At 42.0% G+C, this 18982-nt stretch overlaps 2 protein-coding genes across 2 annotated transcripts in view; one reads left to right on the top strand and one right to left on the bottom strand.

Annotated features, from left to right (window-relative positions):
- Positions 1-3738: 3738 nt before the first annotated feature.
- opn3 (opsin 3) lies at positions 3739-13261 on the top strand. Its single transcript, XM_042066569.1, has 4 exons — positions 3739-4325; positions 7243-7562; positions 11721-11972; positions 12482-13261. The coding sequence occupies exons 1-4, from the start codon at positions 4007-4009 to the stop codon at positions 12746-12748; spliced, it is 1158 nt and encodes a 385-aa protein (XP_041922503.1). The 5' UTR covers positions 3739-4006; the 3' UTR covers positions 12749-13261.
- A 1009-nt stretch (positions 13262-14270) lies between these two features.
- The window catches only part of LOC121685554 (kynurenine 3-monooxygenase), a 12929-nt gene continuing 8217 nt past the window's right edge, over positions 14271-18982 (bottom strand). Inside the window, exons 10-15 of the mRNA XM_042066149.1 lie at positions 18887-18982; positions 18241-18298; positions 17784-17866; positions 16343-16444; positions 16156-16215; positions 14271-14863 (exon numbers count right to left, since the gene is read on the bottom strand). The exon at positions 18887-18982 is cut by the window's right edge and continues 52 nt beyond it. Coding sequence (XP_041922083.1) covers positions 14723-14863; positions 16156-16215; positions 16343-16444; positions 17784-17866; positions 18241-18298; positions 18887-18982 — 540 coding nt within the window. The 3' untranslated portion in view covers positions 14271-14722. The remainder of the gene's footprint in view (positions 14864-16155; positions 16216-16342; positions 16445-17783; positions 17867-18240; positions 18299-18886) is intronic.

Raw genomic sequence — 18982 nt, forward strand, 5'->3', positions numbered from 1 at the left:
GGAGGGAGGGAGGGAGAGAGAGAGAGGGGGATGGAGGGAGGGAGCTAGAGAAGGATGGGCACAGGGGAGAGAAAACACTGGATGAAAGTCTGACCTACTTCCAGGAGTTCGGTCCAGGCCACCCTACTGTACAGCAGGACTGCACCCTTTGTTTGATAAGTGACTCCAGTGGGACACATCAGCCAGAGGAGGAGGATTCAAAGGCCGCGTCTCTAAAAACACAAAGAATGAAGAGACGGGAGAATGACCAACTGTTTATGTGTTTTAGGCACACTCCCTTGTTGTTTTTGTGTACTACTCTGCTTGGAAAAATGCAACCTTAAATTGAAACCCTAAATCTGCCCAACTGTCTAACTTCTATCATTTTCGTTAGAAAATGTGTTTCTTTTTTCAGTCTAAGAGAGTACTTTTCATAAATCTCCCTGCGTGAAACGGCTCTGGGATTGTATTAGCTTTAATTTGAACTAGCTGCTGTCAGAAACACTTGCCGGTGTTGTCAGCGGATTCCTTCAGGGGGGCATTATCTTTGGCGTGCAGTGCCAAGGCTGGCACACCTCGCTAAAACCCCTTGTGAAGTGAATAATAGCGCTCGCCGTCTCTTGCCACGTGATTTGTTGCAGTGTAGCCTATTCACAAGGCTGGAGCTGAGATGATTGGTGCAAAGCACAGGCTTTGCTCTGTGTTACTCTGCTTTTTACAGTGCATGCAATGTTTATACCACTTGTTTAATGAGTATGCTATGCAGTTTAAATATACAGTACTTCTTTGTCATTTACACTGTTTATGACTTTCTTGAACAATATTACTTTCGAGGGGAAATGACACTTAACAGAATGATCACTTGTGCCACATACAGTATCAAAACAATTAAGTCAATGTAGAAAGATGCCAAACCAAATAAAAGATATCATCAAGCAATATCAGAATCAACCAGTCAAGAAAGATTTCATACAGTCCAAACACGATTAGATTAGATTAGATTAGATTCAACTTTATTGTCATTTAGCAGAGTACAGGTACAGAGCCAATGAAATGCAGTTGACATCCAACCAGAAGTGCCTTTGCATTAAGTACCAAGTGCAGGTAGAGTATGGCTGTGTGTATAGTTGTTCCAGTTGACATGTCTACAGAGATAAATAGAGTATATATGTTGAGTATAAATAGTAAGTATAAATATTCTTTTGATCCCGTGAGGGAAATTTGGTCTCTGCATTTATCCCAATCCGTGAATTAGTGAAACACACACAGCACACAGTGAACACACAGTGAGGTGAAGCACACACTAATCCCGGCGCAGTGAGCTGCCTGCTTTAACAGCGGCGCTCGGGGAGCAGTGAGGGGTTTGGTGCCTTGCTCAAGGCCACGGCTGCCCCAAAATAGACATTCTATATAACTAATATATACATACATGTAATATATATGTACAGTATATTGCTCAGTTTATGGGCAGGCTATGGAATATGAAATAAATATATCTATATATATATATAAATATAATGTGTAGTATGGGGTGTTAGCAGTGCAAAGTCATAGGTGAAACAGTGTAGGAGTAATGTAAACAGGTAAGTAGTGCAGTCAATGTAAACAGGTAAACAGTGTAGTAGTAAAAAGTAAACAGGTAAACTAGTAACAGCTAAAGTGCGAATGCTAGACACGAGGTGAAGTTTTGTTCAGCAGTGCTACAGCCTCTGGAAAGAAGCTGTACCTGAGCCTGCTGGTGTGGGAGCGCAGGCTCCTGTATCGCCTGCCAGATAGGAGTAGACTGAAAATACCATGGTTTGGGTGGGTGGCATCCTTGACAATAGATTTGGCTTTGTTTGTACAGCGTTTATGATATGTGTCGTGGATGGAGGGGAGTTGGGAGCCAATAGTCCTTTGAGCAGATTTCACTACTCTTTGTAGTGCCTTGCGATCAGCAGCATTGCAGTTGCAGTTGCCGTACCATACAAAGATGCAGTTAGTAAGTATGCTCTCAACGGTAGAAGTCTGTTAGGATCCTAGGACATAGGTGTGCTTTCTTCAGGGTTCGTAGAAAGTGAAGGCGCTGATATGCCTTCTTCACCAGACTGGAGGAGTTGAGAGACCAAGAAAGATTTTTAGTGATGTGGACCCCAAGGAACTTAAAGCTAGACATGTTCCACCTCAGCACCGCTTTTGTGGAGGGGGGATGTGTGCCCTGCTCTTGGCTCTTCTGAAATCCACAATGATCTCATTGGTCTTCTGGGTATTGAGTGCCAGATTATTGTCTTTGCACCACAGGGCTAGGTGCTGAACCTCATCTCTATATGCTGTTTCATCCTCTTCTCTGATCAGGCCCACCACTGTGGTGTCATCTGTGAACTTGATTATAGCATTGGAGCCATAAACAGGGGCGCAGTCGTGGATGAAGAGGGAGTAGAGCAGAGGGCTCAACACACAGCCCTGCGGCACGCCAGTGTTCAGGGTGATGGTGGAGGAGGAGAGACTTCCTAATTTAACAGTCTGGGGTCTGTTAGTAAGGAAGTCCATAATCCAGCTGCAGAGTGAGAGAAAGTGGAATAGAACATTATGTCCAATAAAACAATATGTGGTTTAACATTCTGCATTATGTCCAATATTCCAATATGTGGTTTAATGTTCTGCATTTCTCATTAGTGGGTCACTTTGATACTAAAAGTATGATTCTATGTAATGACTGTATGATATCTGTACTGTCCCTGTGTATATCTCTGTGTGACTGTATTTAGAGATAAGCGGGAATATTATGACTTTGCAGTGTTTCGCTGTTCTGCATAGCTGCGTCAGTAGCTATCTGCTCCGGATTGCCAGGTTGCCACTAATCAGAGTCTGATTCAATGTAGTCCACGTGAGATGGGATGACCAACGCCATCTCCCGTCAGCCTGGAAGGATACTTAAACCCGAACTATTTCCTTGTCTAGTTAGAGCAGCTGATGGATCTTTAGGTGAAGTCATGCTGTCTCTCCCTTGATGCTCATCATTGTAAATAAACTCTGTTCCTGATTTTTCATACTATTGGTCTGACTGGGTCTCTATTAAATCTATGGTATCAAAATTACCATCAAGAGTAAGTTGCTGATGCCAAGCTGGCTGAACTTGGAGATCAGCTTGGAGGGGGGATCACAGTGTTTGGGGATCACAGTGTTGAATGCTGAATTGAAGTCAATGAACAGCATTCTAATATATGTATTGGGACTGTCCAGGTGGGTGAGTGCCAGATGGATTATTTACAGTATGAAATGTGCAATACATCTTCCTCTGAGAATTGAATGAAATAAACAAAGTCCAGTTTGTCTGTAATTACTTTTCATTATGATGTGAAGCTACAGTTCACCTTCAGGTGCTAAAAGTGCCTGTAGGAATTAGTGCCATTCATCACTGTCTCCAAAATGCCCTGTGCTTTTTCAGACAGTCTACTGAAGGCTAGTCTATATTCTTTTCTAGATGTACCTTCTTTCTCTGTGTGTGTGTGTGTGTGCAATAGAGCAATTTAATCAGTGCCACAAGATGCACTTAATAAGAATGTCCATGAGTGAGATGTAGTGCCAACTGTGGCATCCACTCTCAGGGGCCCATGTTGGATTCCAACCCCATGTCATTTCCTGATCCCATTCCCATCTCTCTACCTGTCTCATCAATCTTTACTTTACTTAAAAGTAAACACACCCACACACACACACATATATACAGAGATGTAGTGTTATAGCAAACATCTGCAAGCTTAGGAAATCACATGACCATGGGTGTACTCCACTTTTCCTCACTCCTGTATGGAGACGCTCATGCTCTCCACGTGACGCATGACAACGGCATGAGAATTAAATGTCAGTGGCACACTGAACTAAAATCTCTCAGCTACCTAAAATTGCTCTGATTTCTACTCCTCCACTAATGTACTAATCGGATTACACCAGCGGCAGAATTTGGAAACGACATACTGTAGATCACGATGCCAGTGCTTTTGGTTTTCTTGCATCGCGCAATGTTGGAAGCTAACTTCTTCACGCAATGAATCCTGCCAACCAAACCAGGACTTTGACGAACACGGAAAATTATCTTTTCGCAGTTGGTACTTACAAACTTCTCGCATTTACCATTGGGACTATTTGCGCACTGGGCTTTTGCAACAATGTTCTTGTTCTTGTCCTTTACTACAAATTCAAGAGACTCCGGACACCCACGAATTTGTTACTGGTCAACATCAGTATAAGTGACCTGCTGATGTGCGTCATTGGGATTAACTTTACATTTATTTCGTGCATCAAACGAAGATGGGTATGGAATTCAGCGACGTGTGTTTGGGACGGTTTCAGCAACAGTCTATTCGGTTCGTTGTTTTCTATAATTTTACGCCTGTCACATTTTCCAACTAGCTCCTAAGTAGGATGTTCTGTAATTATGCCACGAAGTCTCCTGATTTGCAGAAAGTCTCACATGTCTTTTCTTTGAGAAAATATTTATCTAGAAGTACGATGTGTTGAAAGTTCATGCAACTTGAACCATACCACACGCGTGTGTTATCAGTTAGCCTACCCTTTTAAATGCGTCGGGCTCGGCTGGAGTGTTTGACGCCCAGCCAGTTTATAAATGTTATACATTTGAACGCTTTTTAATATTTTTAATATCAATGTCGAACATATAATAGATGTTTTTATTAATATCAATGTCGAACATATAATACATGTACGTTTCTGCTGCACTGCTTCGCGGGTGAAAAAATATTGATGAAATAATGTCAGATAGCAGGTTCATTGGATTAACTAAGGGAAAGAGGGTGGCTTGCACATACCTTTGAGTATTAAGACGTTTAATTAAGTGCTGCTCACTTGCAAACTGGTGCGTAACTGGATCTACCGGACTGGATCTCTATAGAATTCCAGCATGCATTAGAATTAGTGTTGGATGTCATTGACTAAAGAGGCTCCATAAATTATCCTTCTGGTCTACTGTGATCTCAGATTTGTCGAGTTGCGAACTGTATTATACTGCATTTCGTCCGAGAGAGACGTGTAACCTTTGCTGAGAACATGCATGCATCGCGCCCGGATATGACTACTTTGGCTACATAACTTCTCAGATTGAAAATGCAATTAAATCTTACTAGGCCATTGCAAATTGTAACCATTTTGAACATATCAAGTGGCATGTCCGATTGTTCCCGAATTATTAATAACACTATAATAATAATAATAATAATAAAGCTTTATTTGTATAGCACCTTTCATACACAGAATGCAGCTCAAAGTGCTTTACATTTGAAGCATGTAGCACAATAATAGTCAGTCATTATCAATCACTTTTCTTTGCTGTTTATGATATACTCAGCAACATATCAAAAATATAGAAAATGACGTCATAAGACTGGCAGCCTTAACCCTCTTACCCCCCACAAGCACGCCATATGGCAACTGTGGCAAGGAAAAACTCCCATATTCCAGGAAGAAACCTTGAGCAGAACCTGACTTAATAGGGGGAGCCCATCTGCTTTGGAAAAGCAGACTTACTTTCTCCCCTATGACCTTTACAGCCTAGACTTTCAGAGCCATATTGGTTTGTTGTTGCGATGTTCATTGTGTGTTGAGATAAAATGTTCAGTGTGTTTATTTACAGCAATGCTGTAGCATATGACCTGCACGGACGTGTGTTGACGGATAAGCGGTTTTAAATGTCTGATTCTTTAAATCAGCTTTGAATGTCAAGGTGTATTCATTATCATGCTAAGTATGTATGTGCGCTCTCGCTTACACACACATACACATACACACACACACACACACACACAAACACACACACCTGGGCGATGCAGCTTATCTCACCTGAAGATGAATGCTTCAGCATGTGCCATATACCCTCACGTCGGTGAAGCTAGGGCACGCTGTCAATTAGGCTACCTCCTACCTTATGAATAGCCAAATATGGGATATGCAGTAATGATGCTTTTTGTTGCCTCTGCATTGTATGCACCTGACCGAGTGTGGCAACTGACATAGAAAGCAGAAGGGGGTCAGTGATACAGTCTGTCTGTTAGCATATTAATGTCATCTGTCTAATGTTTGGAGGTGCATGTACTGAACACACTCTCACTGCACGCTTTTGATACAATTTGGAGGGCTGCATTTTCCATTCTAGAGAGGTACAATCAAAATGTTGTAGTATGAAATGTATCACATACTGTACGCAAAAATAATCAGTTTAAACTGCTGACCCTATTGGCATTTTGTAGGTAGTCATTCATTAGAAATCAGATAGGAAACATGGAAATAAGTCTGTGTTTAACACATTTCCTGAGCGTCTTCATATTCTGAAGAAGGCTACCATATGTACCGAGCGCTCTTTCCCGCTCATTTCCATGCACTCCTGTCAAATGTTCTTGGGTAATTGGTTCATGTTGTCAATAGGCTACCACTCGGCTCTGCATATCGAGTCCCAAGATGCTCAGGCGGATAAGGTCACAGATGCTTGGTGGTAGACAAAGTTTGGATTGAGTAATTATTGTGGGTTCCAGTTCAGTGATTGATTTAGTGACAGCACAGCTGAGTTGGGGGCTTGAGGCCACACTGATGAGATCAGATACTGGGAAGTTGAGGAGGGAGTCGGGAGTGTGAGGGCTTTGCAGAATATATGTGTGAATACAAGTGTGCAGGACTGATAATGTGGGGAGCATGCCTATGTTGCCACAGCCCTATGTTCCCACAGCCCTTTGTTCCCTAACCCTAACCCTAACCTACCCACCCACACCTCAGGCCTAACCATAGCCCTAACCCTAACCCCAACCCTAACCGTAACCCTAACCTTAGAAATGTGGGTTAGGGCTATGGTTAGGCCTAACCTTAGAAATGTGGGGACATAGGGCTGACCCCATAATGGGAAGGATGCATAACACATGTCAAACTACCCATACGCAACGTACAATTCCAAGCTGCACATACATATGTTGGTGTAAAAGGTTAAAATCTCCAAAGTAACCTAGACCTGAGTTTTCACTTTTGAAAATGCATAATTAAAAGTATAAACCTAACTAAATATGTACTTCTTCATTGCTAACTGTGATGTCTTTGTAATAATATATTCCTAATATTGTACAACAACAATATTGTCTTTGTTATGCTCAGTAAATCACTTGTTTTCAGAGAATCATTAGAGCTAACTAGTATTTATAGGCACATTCTGACTGTTATGTTTAAGGTTCACTGCTCTGCTGAACTGCACTGACCTGCTCTCTCCCCTGTGTGTATGTTCTCTAGGGATTGTGTCCATCATGACTCTCGCGGCGCTGGCATACGAGCGCTACATTCGGGTGGTGCACGCCAAGGTCGTTGACTTCCCCTGGGCCTGGCGGGCCATCACGCACATCTGGCTGTACTCCATCGCCTGGACTGGGGCGCCGCTGCTGGGATGGAACCGCTACACTCTGGAGATCCACCAGCTCGGCTGCTCCCTGGACTGGGCTTCCAAGGACCCAAACGACGCCTCCTTCATCCTCCTGTTCCTGCTCGGGTGCTTCTTTGTACCGGTGGGAATCATGGCGTACTGTTATGGCAACATCTTGTACACCGTACGCATGGTAAGGATTTTTTGGTTGTCAAACTGAATACACATGAGTTGTAGAAATCTTACTTTACTTACAGAAGGTACTTTAAGAAGGCGTTAGGCTGTTTCAACCAAACTGTCATGAAATGTAAACAGAAGAAAATAAACATTTGTATCACATGAGAACAGTAGAGTAGGCTATGCACAGTATAGTAGCAACCAGCACCTTGGGTAGTCCCTTACAAGTAAGGCATTAACTTTTGAGCCCTCTTCTGGTCTGGCCAACCAAAGTATTGCCCCGACGTGATATGCCATTGACCTCCCATAATTTTCATTTTGACAATTCTATATTATGGGTATTCAAAAGCAGAAATATCATACTTAAGGTATTGTAATCACCCAAGACACCAGGATCAAGATTGAAGCTTTATTGTCAGAAACATAGCCACACCATCACAAGGCACACACAAGGTTAGTCACTAACACTCACACAATACACTGACAGGGTAGCTACCGACACGAGGGTTACACAAAAGGCAAATATAAGGAGGGTTACACACAGAACACCGTAACACACTCGTAATCCTAAAACAAAAGGTAAAACACATTTAACCGGCACAGTTTCCCCGAACCCCACCCGCATAGCATTATGGGAAGCTAGCACTTACAGTCTGGAACACACCAACGCTACAGTATTCACATGTGCTGAGAGTGAGATAAAGTAGGTTAACTCCTGTTTCCCCAGGAGATGTGGAAAGGAAAACTGTGTTTTTGTGCGCAGTATGCCGACAGTGTTATTTGACTAAATCCCGTCTATCAGCTCTCGGTCCCTGCATCTCTTTATGATCAATCTTATTTTTCACACACCTCCAGGAAACATTCCTCTCACTTAAACGTCCATTCTTCCTCGCTGTCGCTGTCCGTATTCACTCACTTATTCATGTCCGTACTTGTAACTGGGTCAAGACAAGTGAGGGAGACGGCATCAGCAGCACATTGACAGGTTTTTATCGAGAGGCCTTGTAGTGCTTCTGCGAATGTGTTGTGTTGTGGTGGTGGTGGGAGTAAATTAAGCCCAGCATCCACCAACAGCCTGTACTTTCCATGGAGCTTTACAGCTGTGTGGCACTGATCTTATCGGCTATGCAGCAGCGCTTTGAGGGGCCCCGCTGGAGCCAAGACAAGGCAGCTGGAGGCTATCCAGGGTTCACTCAACAGTGGGCTATAGTTAGTGGCACACAAGTGGGGAGAGAGGTTTATGTGCACGTATGCCTGTGTGTCTGTCTGTGTGTGTGTGTGTGAGAGAGACAAAGTGTGTATATGAATGTGTGTGGGTGTGTGTGTGAGTGTGAGTGTGTATGTGTAATTGTGTGTGTGTGTGTGTTTGTAGTGTGTATATTTGCACGTGAGCTGACTTGCCATCCCAGATGTCTCATACGGTGGCCGCACTAAGCCAGCCTAAGCTTCATAAAGTATTTACGACGTTCAGGAAGTAAGCCGCCGTTACATCCACTCAGCGGCAACAGCCGCGTGCGGTGGGGTCTGCCACCGACTTCCCCGAATCCCGAAAGAACTGCATTCAGGCCTGCAGCTGACCGCCCTGAGTCATCATCTGTCCACTTCCATCCAGCCGACGCCGGCTGGTAATCGCAGCGACCGAGAGGCTGGCTCTCTTATTGTGTGCACACAAACTGTGTGCCCGAGCTGCCAAAACACAGCGTATTTCCAGAGGCGAGAGCAGGAAATGGGACATGGCCTGGTGAGTCAGGACTTGGCTGAGTGGTTTTCTTTGCAGATTATTTGAAGTGTTCAGTGTAACTGAATATAGACATTGTTTAAGCTACGGACTGGTTGGCGTATGAGTGGATGTCTTGTTGAGCTTAATCTAAAATGAGAAGGAGAGAGTAATAGATTAAACGAGTGAAGGGCAAACTGACTGAAGGGATGAACTCATGGAAGCATGGAGATGAATGGATGGTAGAATGAATAAAAGGTTGGGCTGGATAAATGAGTCACATGATGGTATAACATCACTGAGCACTGGATCTCTGAACGAAAGTGAACAATGATATGGTGATTACTATTGTGGTTTCAAAGTGGGAGATTTTTAATGGACACTGCAATCCTGATTGAGGCATTTTCACATTGGGGTATTTCATCATAATGTAGCAAACATGATTGCAACATGGCCTTATTCTAAATCTTCATTAACTCCTAATGTTCTTCATAAGAAATAAAGAAAAATAGGCGTTACGTATAGGCAGGGTCATACTTGTTCATATATCTATGTCCATATATGTCTGTAGTTATGCATCTTAAATAACAGTTTGCTTTCAGTGACTAATTCTTTACCAACCAGCTAGTGTTTTTGGCCTCTGCCTTGCAGGGACACAGTTAATTTAGTTATTGACTGATTAGTTGTGTCAGGTGTGATTCTCCAGCCCAAAATGAGAGCCTGGGGTAAGGCCGTTGAGATATAAATAGAGAAGGTATTTCTTTGTGTGCCGTATACCCACAAGGGTACTACTTGCCTATGTTTGGCATGTTGTAGGAACTATGTGTGTGTCCATCATGTGAGGTTATATAAAATGACCTCAGTGGATTTCCCTTTAGCCCAAAGAGTGCTTTAGAGGCTGTTGTGTGTTCTGATCGAAGGACGGCGGATTGAGTCATGTTGGCTATAAGCAGCGTTTTAGACTCCATTATCACCCCCAACCAAACCAGCCACCAGCACAACACACCACACCACTCATCCTCTGTTGTTCTGGTTCTCTGAAATGTGCTGGCCGTTAACACACTGCAGTCGCAGCATTGTGGACTTTGGCAGATATTTCTGGTTTGACAGACCATAATTGTCATGGACAAAACTTGTGATCTTGGCCTGACCCATTTTCAGGGAGTACTCCTGAATTAATGTGATAATGATATTCTTTCCCTGTCACAGATCACTTCAAATGTTTTATATGTTTAACGGTCATGATTAAAATAAAAAAAATCTGTGATGTTAGAAATATAAGTTATAGTTTCTTAGTTAATTAAATATAAGTATAGCTTCTTTGCTTTACGCTATTAGGTCATACTGTTTTTTCACTTTAGAATGCTATAGTATTTTTCACTTAAGTGAAGTTTGCAGTTTGCAGTTTGCAGTTTGAGGCTTGCAGTTTGTTTTAAACCTTTTAGTTGCCCCACTGATGTTTCGGGCAAGACACCCTTCTTCAGCGTGATATGGGAATTCACCCAATAGGGATGCCTAAAGTAGTACCTATTCAACCCTTCAGCAAGTGTTCCCCAACAGGGGGAGCCCCAATTACAATTCAAGCAAACTACCGTTCATTATTGTGTATAGCACAAATCATCATAATATACACTTTACAGAAAAACAACAACAAACAACATTCCAAACATCACAGCGCTACTTGCACTTTTACAAGAAACAGTTCAAAATGAGTTCTTCATTCATGCCATTAGGAATGGAGTCCCCAAACAGTGTATCCAATATGCCTCTCTTTGTAGCAATAGTTTTATCCACCACCATCCCTGCGTGGGATTTTCACCACTTTAATTCCCATGTACAGTGCTATGATTACAGTATGGCTGTTAAAGTGTCTCGCTACTGATGTTGTGCAAAAAACAATTTTTTTTGTTTTTTCCAACATAATATACATCGCATGGACATTTGAGCAGATACACCACATATCTAGTCGTGCATGTGATTCTGCCTCCTGCTCTCATGTGTTTTCCTGAACTTGGATGTATAAACGTGTTCCCCTTAAAAAAAAAAAAACATATTTTCACTTGAAAGAGTTTTGGTAGGCATTTGATTGGTTAATAAGTAGCCAATGTAAATTCCCATCCATTATAGATGGATTTTGAATAAATTAAAATTAATTTTTCTGAGCATGCTTATTTAATAAATGACTTTGTTTTTGAAAGTGATCATTTAGAATAAAATTATATATTTTTAAGCCCGCTGGACTAGGTCAAGATCAACTAGAATATTTGGCGAGACCCAATGTCCGAGACCAAGAAAAAGTCCAAGTCCAAATACCAGGGAGTCCAAAACCGTAAAAAAAATGTCGAGCCCTACTGATGTAGTAACACTGACTGTAACATTCATAATCATAAAGTATATCATGTTATATATAACATGTTCATGTTCAGTGGTTTAAAAACTCTGTTGTGGTTTTTACAGCTGCGCTCCATTCAGGACCTGCAGACAGTGCAGATCATCAAGATCCTGCGCTACGAGAAAAAGGTGGCCGTCATGTTCCTGCTCATGATCTCCTGCTTCCTGGTGTGCTGGACACCGTACGCTGTGGTGTCCATGATGGAGGCCTTTGGCAGGAAGAGCGTGGTCTCACCAACCCTCGCTATCATCCCGTCCTTCTTCGCCAAGTCGAGCACAGCGTACAACCCAGTCATATACATCTTCATGAGTAGAAAGGTACATCAAACTAGAAAACAGACCATGAAAAATCAAAATCAAGTGGGTGCTCCACAATATTGGCACAAAGTTATAATATATTTTGTTATAAATTGGTTACAATGTATAATATAATATAATATAATATAATATAATATAATATAATATAATATATGACTCATTTATTAAATGTTCCGTGGGCTGGCAGAATTGGCATTTTTCCATTTTTCAGAGTAAATTAAATTGATACTCAGTGTATTAAAGTGTGACATTTCACTTGAAGTATTAGTGATGTTTAATATCTACTCTGAAATCAGTATCACCACCACAGAAAGATTCGCAAAGAGGAATTTGTTGTGCATTACTCTACCTTTTTAATTGAAATGAAAAAGGCAATTTAATTTGGCTTTAAAAGTGGTGACACTGGGCCAATTATCAAATTATTTGTCTCTGTACTGCATTGTTTATTTATTCAATTTCATATTCTCAGACGATTTTCTACTTTTGGCCTTTGTTTTTTCCTCCTACAGTTTCGCCGGTGCTTGTGTCAGCTGCTTTGCTCTCGCCTGGTCCGGCTCCAGCACAGCATCAAGGAGCGCCCCCTGGCCAGCGAAGAGCGGCCCATTCGCCCCATCGTCATCTCCCACAGCCGCCCGAACCGGCCCAAAAAGAGGGTGACCTTCAGCTCGTCCTCCATCGTCTTCATCATCACCAGTAACGACGCACAGCCGCTTGACGTCCAGTCCAAGTGCGACAGCACCACGGAGGTCAACGTCATCCAGGTGCGTCCACTGTGACCTCGCCACAGCGGGCGTGGAAACGTTTCACCCAAGACAAGCACAGCAACAACCCACTCAGCACAGAGTTGCTCCTCCACTCTCGGAGACAGCACAGTATGGACCACACATGGACCTCACCCGTGCTCAGCTGGAATCAGCATGTTACACTGTAGGCCATGTTCACATTCAGGTATTTATGACATCAGCTTGTATAAATATCAAATGTTACGCTGAGTTCCTCATCCCTACCATCTGGCACCTGAGGGGATTACTGTGTTTGAAGTCATATTACATGAGGGAAAGACTATTAATAAGATACTGAATCACGGATTGACTATTGAGATTATATATTGAGTGGATTGTTTTATGCAGTACTTTTGTGGCTAGGAGATAAACATATTCTTTATGTTGTGATGGATCCACTATGGATGAAGTATGACTGAGGGAGAGGAATTTTGCACATCCTCATAAGGTTTTTCAGCACTCTTTATTTTGTATAGATCTAATAAAGATATCATATTTTTTAAGCTTCTCATGATTTTGATGTCTTTTTTTTACCAAATTGTTTCACAAAAATGTTTCACAAACACCAGCCAACAAAATTGATGCCAGTTTTCCAGCTATTCAAGCTTGACAAATGCCAAGTCCTTTTCAGTTATATTATGCTGTTGTGTCTTTGGTATAAAAAAAAAAAAGGTCTTATCCCTCCTCTTTTGTTGGGAGCTTATTGTTTAAATGGTATTTTCCACATTGCCCACGTTTGATTTCTAAGATGGATGACTGAACCCTGTGATTTGTGGTGTGCTGTTTTTGGGAGCAGCGTTGTAATGAAAAAATGCTGATTTTACCTTGATAATCCACTTTTGAAACTGCTTGTATAAATCAATGTCAGACTGTTCTGTTGGTGTTTTTTTCTCCAGAATAGAAAATCAGCCTTGTATAGAGATTTCACATGGTTTCAAAGCTTAAAGGGACACCAGGCAAGCCTGATGCTTTTTCTCTACAAAACTCCCCCTCGCTCAGTCTGAAGCTCTTTTCCTTTTCTTTGCGTCTTCCGTCAAGGGTTTTCGCTGCTTCTTCGCCGGCTCTGCCATTATACACACGTTTGCAACAATCTCTAGCGTTTTGTTAGCCTGCCTCTGTGCTGTAAACTGATCCTGCTTCGGTCGGCGGGTAGGATACACCGAACTTGCAAGTGGGATATTCTTTCTACAGGCAGTAGAGGCGGGCGAGAGAGCCTTCATTCGCCCCCTAATGAGTCATTTAACCATATACCGACTTACGAAGATGATTAATTAACACGAAAACGTTGCCTGGTGTCCCTTTAAAATGACTGAAACTCAAATGGTTCACTTCTTTATTTCAGTTTGCAGGAGTTTATATTATGCTTTTTGAGTGAGAAAAAACAACCATAGACACACACCAAACACTATAGGATTCTCAAAAAATTATGCGTTTATTTCAAAACAGTAATTGCACTTTAGTAGTTTCAAGCACATTATGAAAATTTTCCATTTCATTTTTTGTCTTTATTCTATTATTGTGTCAAACAATATTCATAAACAAGGTAATTTAACCAACTAAATAGTTAATTGTGATGATAGACTGTCTCGACACCCAAGATATAGGTGACTGAATAAGCTTTTGATGACAACTTGCCGTATCATTGAGTGTGCGTGTCATAATGGACAGCTGCGTAATAGTGATGACCCATGGGGGTTGGTCCGTGAGCATCGCTCACTGACCTAGCGGGTCTGTGCGACTAATGCCTATAAATGAACTGTGATGTTTAATTATCTCTGATAGAAATCTACAAAGACCAGTCCGACAACACAAACAATGAAGGGCTGCCCCCTCGAGGCCCTAATCTTATCAACATCTCATCAATCATCCACTTTTAATCCCTACAGCAAATGTAGGTCACTTTGGATCCATCAAGGGGATGGTGAGGTCACCTTTTTTTAGAACCCCCCACTCACTGTTCCTGGCTTCTTAGAACCACTTGAGAGCCGCAACGCGGTTCCAGAGTTGGTCCAGGGGGATACTGGTGCTCTTAGGAGGATGCTTGACGATCAAGTAGGTCCCCCCAGCCACTGAAACCAGGCCACAGATCCACAGCCCTCTGGATATCACCTGCAGAGGCAGAGAACAACAACCCCAGCTCGCAACAGACACAAATGTAAGATAAAACAATCATTGTTTTAATTTTAAAATCCTTATTAATGCCAAAATGTTACATTAATGAGTCTCCCAGTGTGCTTGCATGGTCATGTTTTTCCGGTGTGCCTGGTGTATGCTGGGACATTTCTCTTACCCATCAATTTCAAGTAAGCTCGTGGAATATCTCGGTTAATAATGCCAATGTGAATTCGTTTTTTTTTTCCCCTACTTGGTTAGCATCAGAGTGCATCTTATTACAGAAGGGCATGTCATTGACTATGTTTACATGCACTTCAGTATCCCGGTTATTAGGCTTATCCTAGTTTAGATCCTATTCAGGATATAGTGTTGAACTCAGAGAAATGAACACAGAGAAACCTGGTTGTTAATATCCCTACATGATGAATACTAAAATCCCAGTTACCATCAATACAGTTCTATTAGCACACCTTATCCCTGTTTCTAATGGGGATAAGGGGTACACATGGAACAGTATCCCGATTTCTTTCGAGTACTCCACCTAGCATAACTGGTATTCTCAAAACCTGGATAAGAGCTTATCCGGAAATCTGAAATTTGGAATATGATATTTACATGCGCAAATACAAAACCCGAATACCTTTAAAATCCCTATCATAACCAGGACACTGAGGTGCATGTAAACACAGTCACTGGCATAGTATTTCTCAACCAGTGGCAACACGAGGGGATATTTCTGGGACTAAAATTAAGTATCTGTCACGCTCATGAAACGGGTTCCAAAGCATCCCCCCAGCGGCTCTGTTTCTGGTAACGGCGCTCAGAGTGACATCCAAAGCCATCTCCATCACTCCCACACATCATGTCAACCTCTCAAAGCCAATGCTGACGGAGCCAAATTGGGGCCGATCCAGGAAAAACATAGCCGTAAACAATGTTATATCCTTTGACCTGACATAAAACAACATCAACAACAAAAACAACAGTGGATTCTTGACTATGTCTTTCACTTCTAGCTAAGTACAGTACAGCTACTTCTGAGCTTGAATAAATAATTTAGTTTCCTCCGTTTCAGTTCTGGTCATTTAGCGCTTCTTTAGTTTATTGACCAGAAAATAGGACAGTCTTCAGCACTTACAGCTATGGAGGATGGCAAGCTGGCAACACCATTCTGCACTTTGCTGGATTTGCACTGGGGCAGAACTGCCGTGGGAATGGGACATTATGGGCATCAGCAAAAAGAAGACAGATACACTCACACTCATACAAAATTTGTTTTGTCTCACCTGGTCTTGCCAATGCCATCGTTTTATTGCTTCATGGTACCTGGTTCTAGTAAATGTGACCTGGGAACAAAAATACAGGGGGGGGGGGGGACAATGATCTTCTTTTAAAAACACTAAAGGATTATATGGAGCAAAATAGAACTCATAACTTAAACAAAACAAAAAACTAATACTAACACTGCCATACCATTGTGTACAGAGGGATGATTGTCTTTGGCATAATGAAGTGGAGGAGGTTGTCAAGTTGCTTGCGGAATCGAAACCATTTAGAATTCACATGTGCACGCATCTGAAAAACAATCGCAAATAGAAAAAAGAATGTCAACAATTAAAATGGCATTTATAAATCAGTCTCCATTTCAGTCTACCTTGTCTATCATTCAGTCTATCATGTATCTGTAGCAAAAAGTGAAAAATATGAGTGTGGATGTGTGTGTGTGTATTTGTGTGTGTATGTTAGGGGGTGGAGTGGGGGTTATAGGTGTGTGTTTAAGGGTGTGTGTGTGTGTGTGTGTGTGTGTGTGTGTGTGTGTGTGTGTGTGTGTGTGTGTGTGCACGCGCAGCACTGCAAAACTGCAAGCTATATTTAACAATGGTAATCAAATGCTCTAATGAGGGCAATTCGGCAAGCATGGCTCATGTGTGATTGTGTGTGCGTGAGCTTTGGATAAGGATGATGTCACTTGAGCAATTACTGGCATTGTGTGTGAGTGATTTAACAGCTGAATAGGGGGCTCTGCTGTAGGGAGCCGTCACAGCGAACTCTCGCTGCTTATAGCTGGCATCTCCACCAAAAACACACACACCCACACACACACACACACACACACACATACACACACACATACACACACACACACAGACTACGAGGAGAGCTTGCACTAAAACTGCAGAGGGCCCCCGCAGCAAAGACACGATGACAGGAATACACTGCCTATTAGCTGCTTTTCCTGATGCCCTGTTGGCTTCCCCCTGTAAAGTGGGAAGTGAGGAGAAGACAGTCAGGCTAATGACAAGTCAGGTAATTTTCGGCAGATTTTACTGCCATCAAAAGCCAGCCAAGTGAAGCAATGAGCCAGCGCATTGCTGGTAATGGACTTTTGGCAAGAGCAAACAGGGATTACTAGTGACACACATGGAGATGGGTTGGGTGGTGTCTCTCAGCTGTTAGCCACTAAAGTTGCCCCCATGTTTCATCAGTGTGCGACCAAATCCTGTTTACTATAAACATCTATTTTTCATCTGTAGTGCTTGCTTGCTTAGAGTGGTCTCCTGACTTGCTCTAATCTCATAATAGACATGGTGGACATACACATTGGGTCAATGTTGCTATAGCAGTTGCTGGGAGATAATTATGATAACAGGTTTGAACTTTACAACGCCGGCCAATAACTTTAATCCCAGTAGTTTTTATAGTAGTCCAGACATGATGTTATGTAGACTAATTACAGTCAGGGCGGGGGTCAGTTCCTCTTTAATTAAGAGTCTCCATGGGGGAGACTTACTTAATGGAATTTTAGATCTCCTAACAAGGGTCTGGACGGGAATGAAAGTGATTAACTACCATTAATAATCTTACAAGTGACCACCACAGCTAGAAATGAAAGAAACACACACTTGACCATTACCTCAACATAGTTGTACATAGCGAGGTCTGCGATGGCATGGTCATCGGGCACTCGGACACGGGTATACTCTGGCAGCACAGCATCTTGCAATAGCAAAACCAAAACAAAGTAATTTCCTTTGACCACAAATGTCACTGAGACAAATGCTGAAAATGAGCTTGGTTCCAAAAACGCTACACCATTTTAATGAATTTTCTCATTTCTTTACATTTTGTTTTCCAAGTAATTTCAGTAGAACTGTAACTGGGTATTGTTATTTGATTTTAATCTTTACTCAATCAAAACAACACAACTGCAATTTGATTGATAATACCTGAAATACACAATTAATATAGCGTTTGATATAGCGTTTTGTAACCAAACTCTCGAAATAGTTCAGGTCAGTGTTTGTACAGTATAATTTATGAAATGCAGCTTTTATTGTCCATGTGAAGGTTATGTGCATTTTAATGCTTACCAAAGTCTTCATTCAACTGGTCCATTATTTCATCAAAAACAAGGCAGTCCTCAAAGCCCTGTGAGGGGTTGCAAAAGACCTTACATTACATATCTCATATTACCATACATTACATATTACATATTACATTAAATTCTAATCAGCATGTCATGCACCCATCCACGGTGTCATTATGCGGTTTACTTATGTATATTATTTTAACACATTTTAAAAGCAATAGCTGTCATTGAGGCACGTCTCACAGTGGGAGACAGTGGGTATATTTATAACACTCCTCCGTGCTTCCAATTCCACATTCAATTGAATCTGATATAGGTAACCAATGCAAGCAAATGATGCTAATAGCATTGATGTGATAGCCTGTCTCCCATCTTCACCATCCTCATTCTCCTCAAATTGCTGTGTGACAATGGCTGTGATTGGCCGAGCCCTTATCCCTGCTCTTTACTGTATCAAGCACACAGACCCATCCTTCTGAGTCTCATTTTAAGTATATTAAAAGCATGTTTAAAATGTATTGAATAAATGGCATTAAATGAATTAAATGTTGATTAATCTCCACAGTCCTTTCTGCTCCCTGTTGCATTGTTTTGCCCCCCTCCTCCTCCCATCTCTACTCATGCCCTTATTACCCCCTGCCACTTACTGCATTCATTCCCTGCCCATAGAAAGGCACCACGGCATGGGCAGCGTCGCCCATTAGGACACAATTGTTGCCCAGGTGGTACGGGGAGCACTTGAC

This window comes from Alosa sapidissima, chromosome 16 (assembly GCF_018492685.1).
Source record: "Alosa sapidissima isolate fAloSap1 chromosome 16, fAloSap1.pri, whole genome shotgun sequence".
Classification (NCBI taxonomy): domain Eukaryota; kingdom Metazoa; phylum Chordata; class Actinopteri; order Clupeiformes; family Clupeidae; genus Alosa; species Alosa sapidissima.

What these genes read in the sequence shown, in the direction of transcription:
- opn3 (XM_042066569.1), top strand. Translation starts at nt 4,007, where the DNA reads ATGAATCCTGCCAACCAAACCAGGACTTTGACGAACACGGAAAATTAT. An exon ending in TTTCAGCAACAGTCTATTCG is followed by an intron (nt 4,326 to 7,242) that starts GTTCGTTGTTTT and finishes TATGTTCTCTAG; the next exon opens with GGATTGTGTCCATCATGACT. An exon ending in ACATCTTCATGAGTAGAAAG is followed by an intron (nt 11,973 to 12,481) that starts GTACATCAAACT and finishes TTCCTCCTACAG; the next exon opens with TTTCGCCGGTGCTTGTGTCA.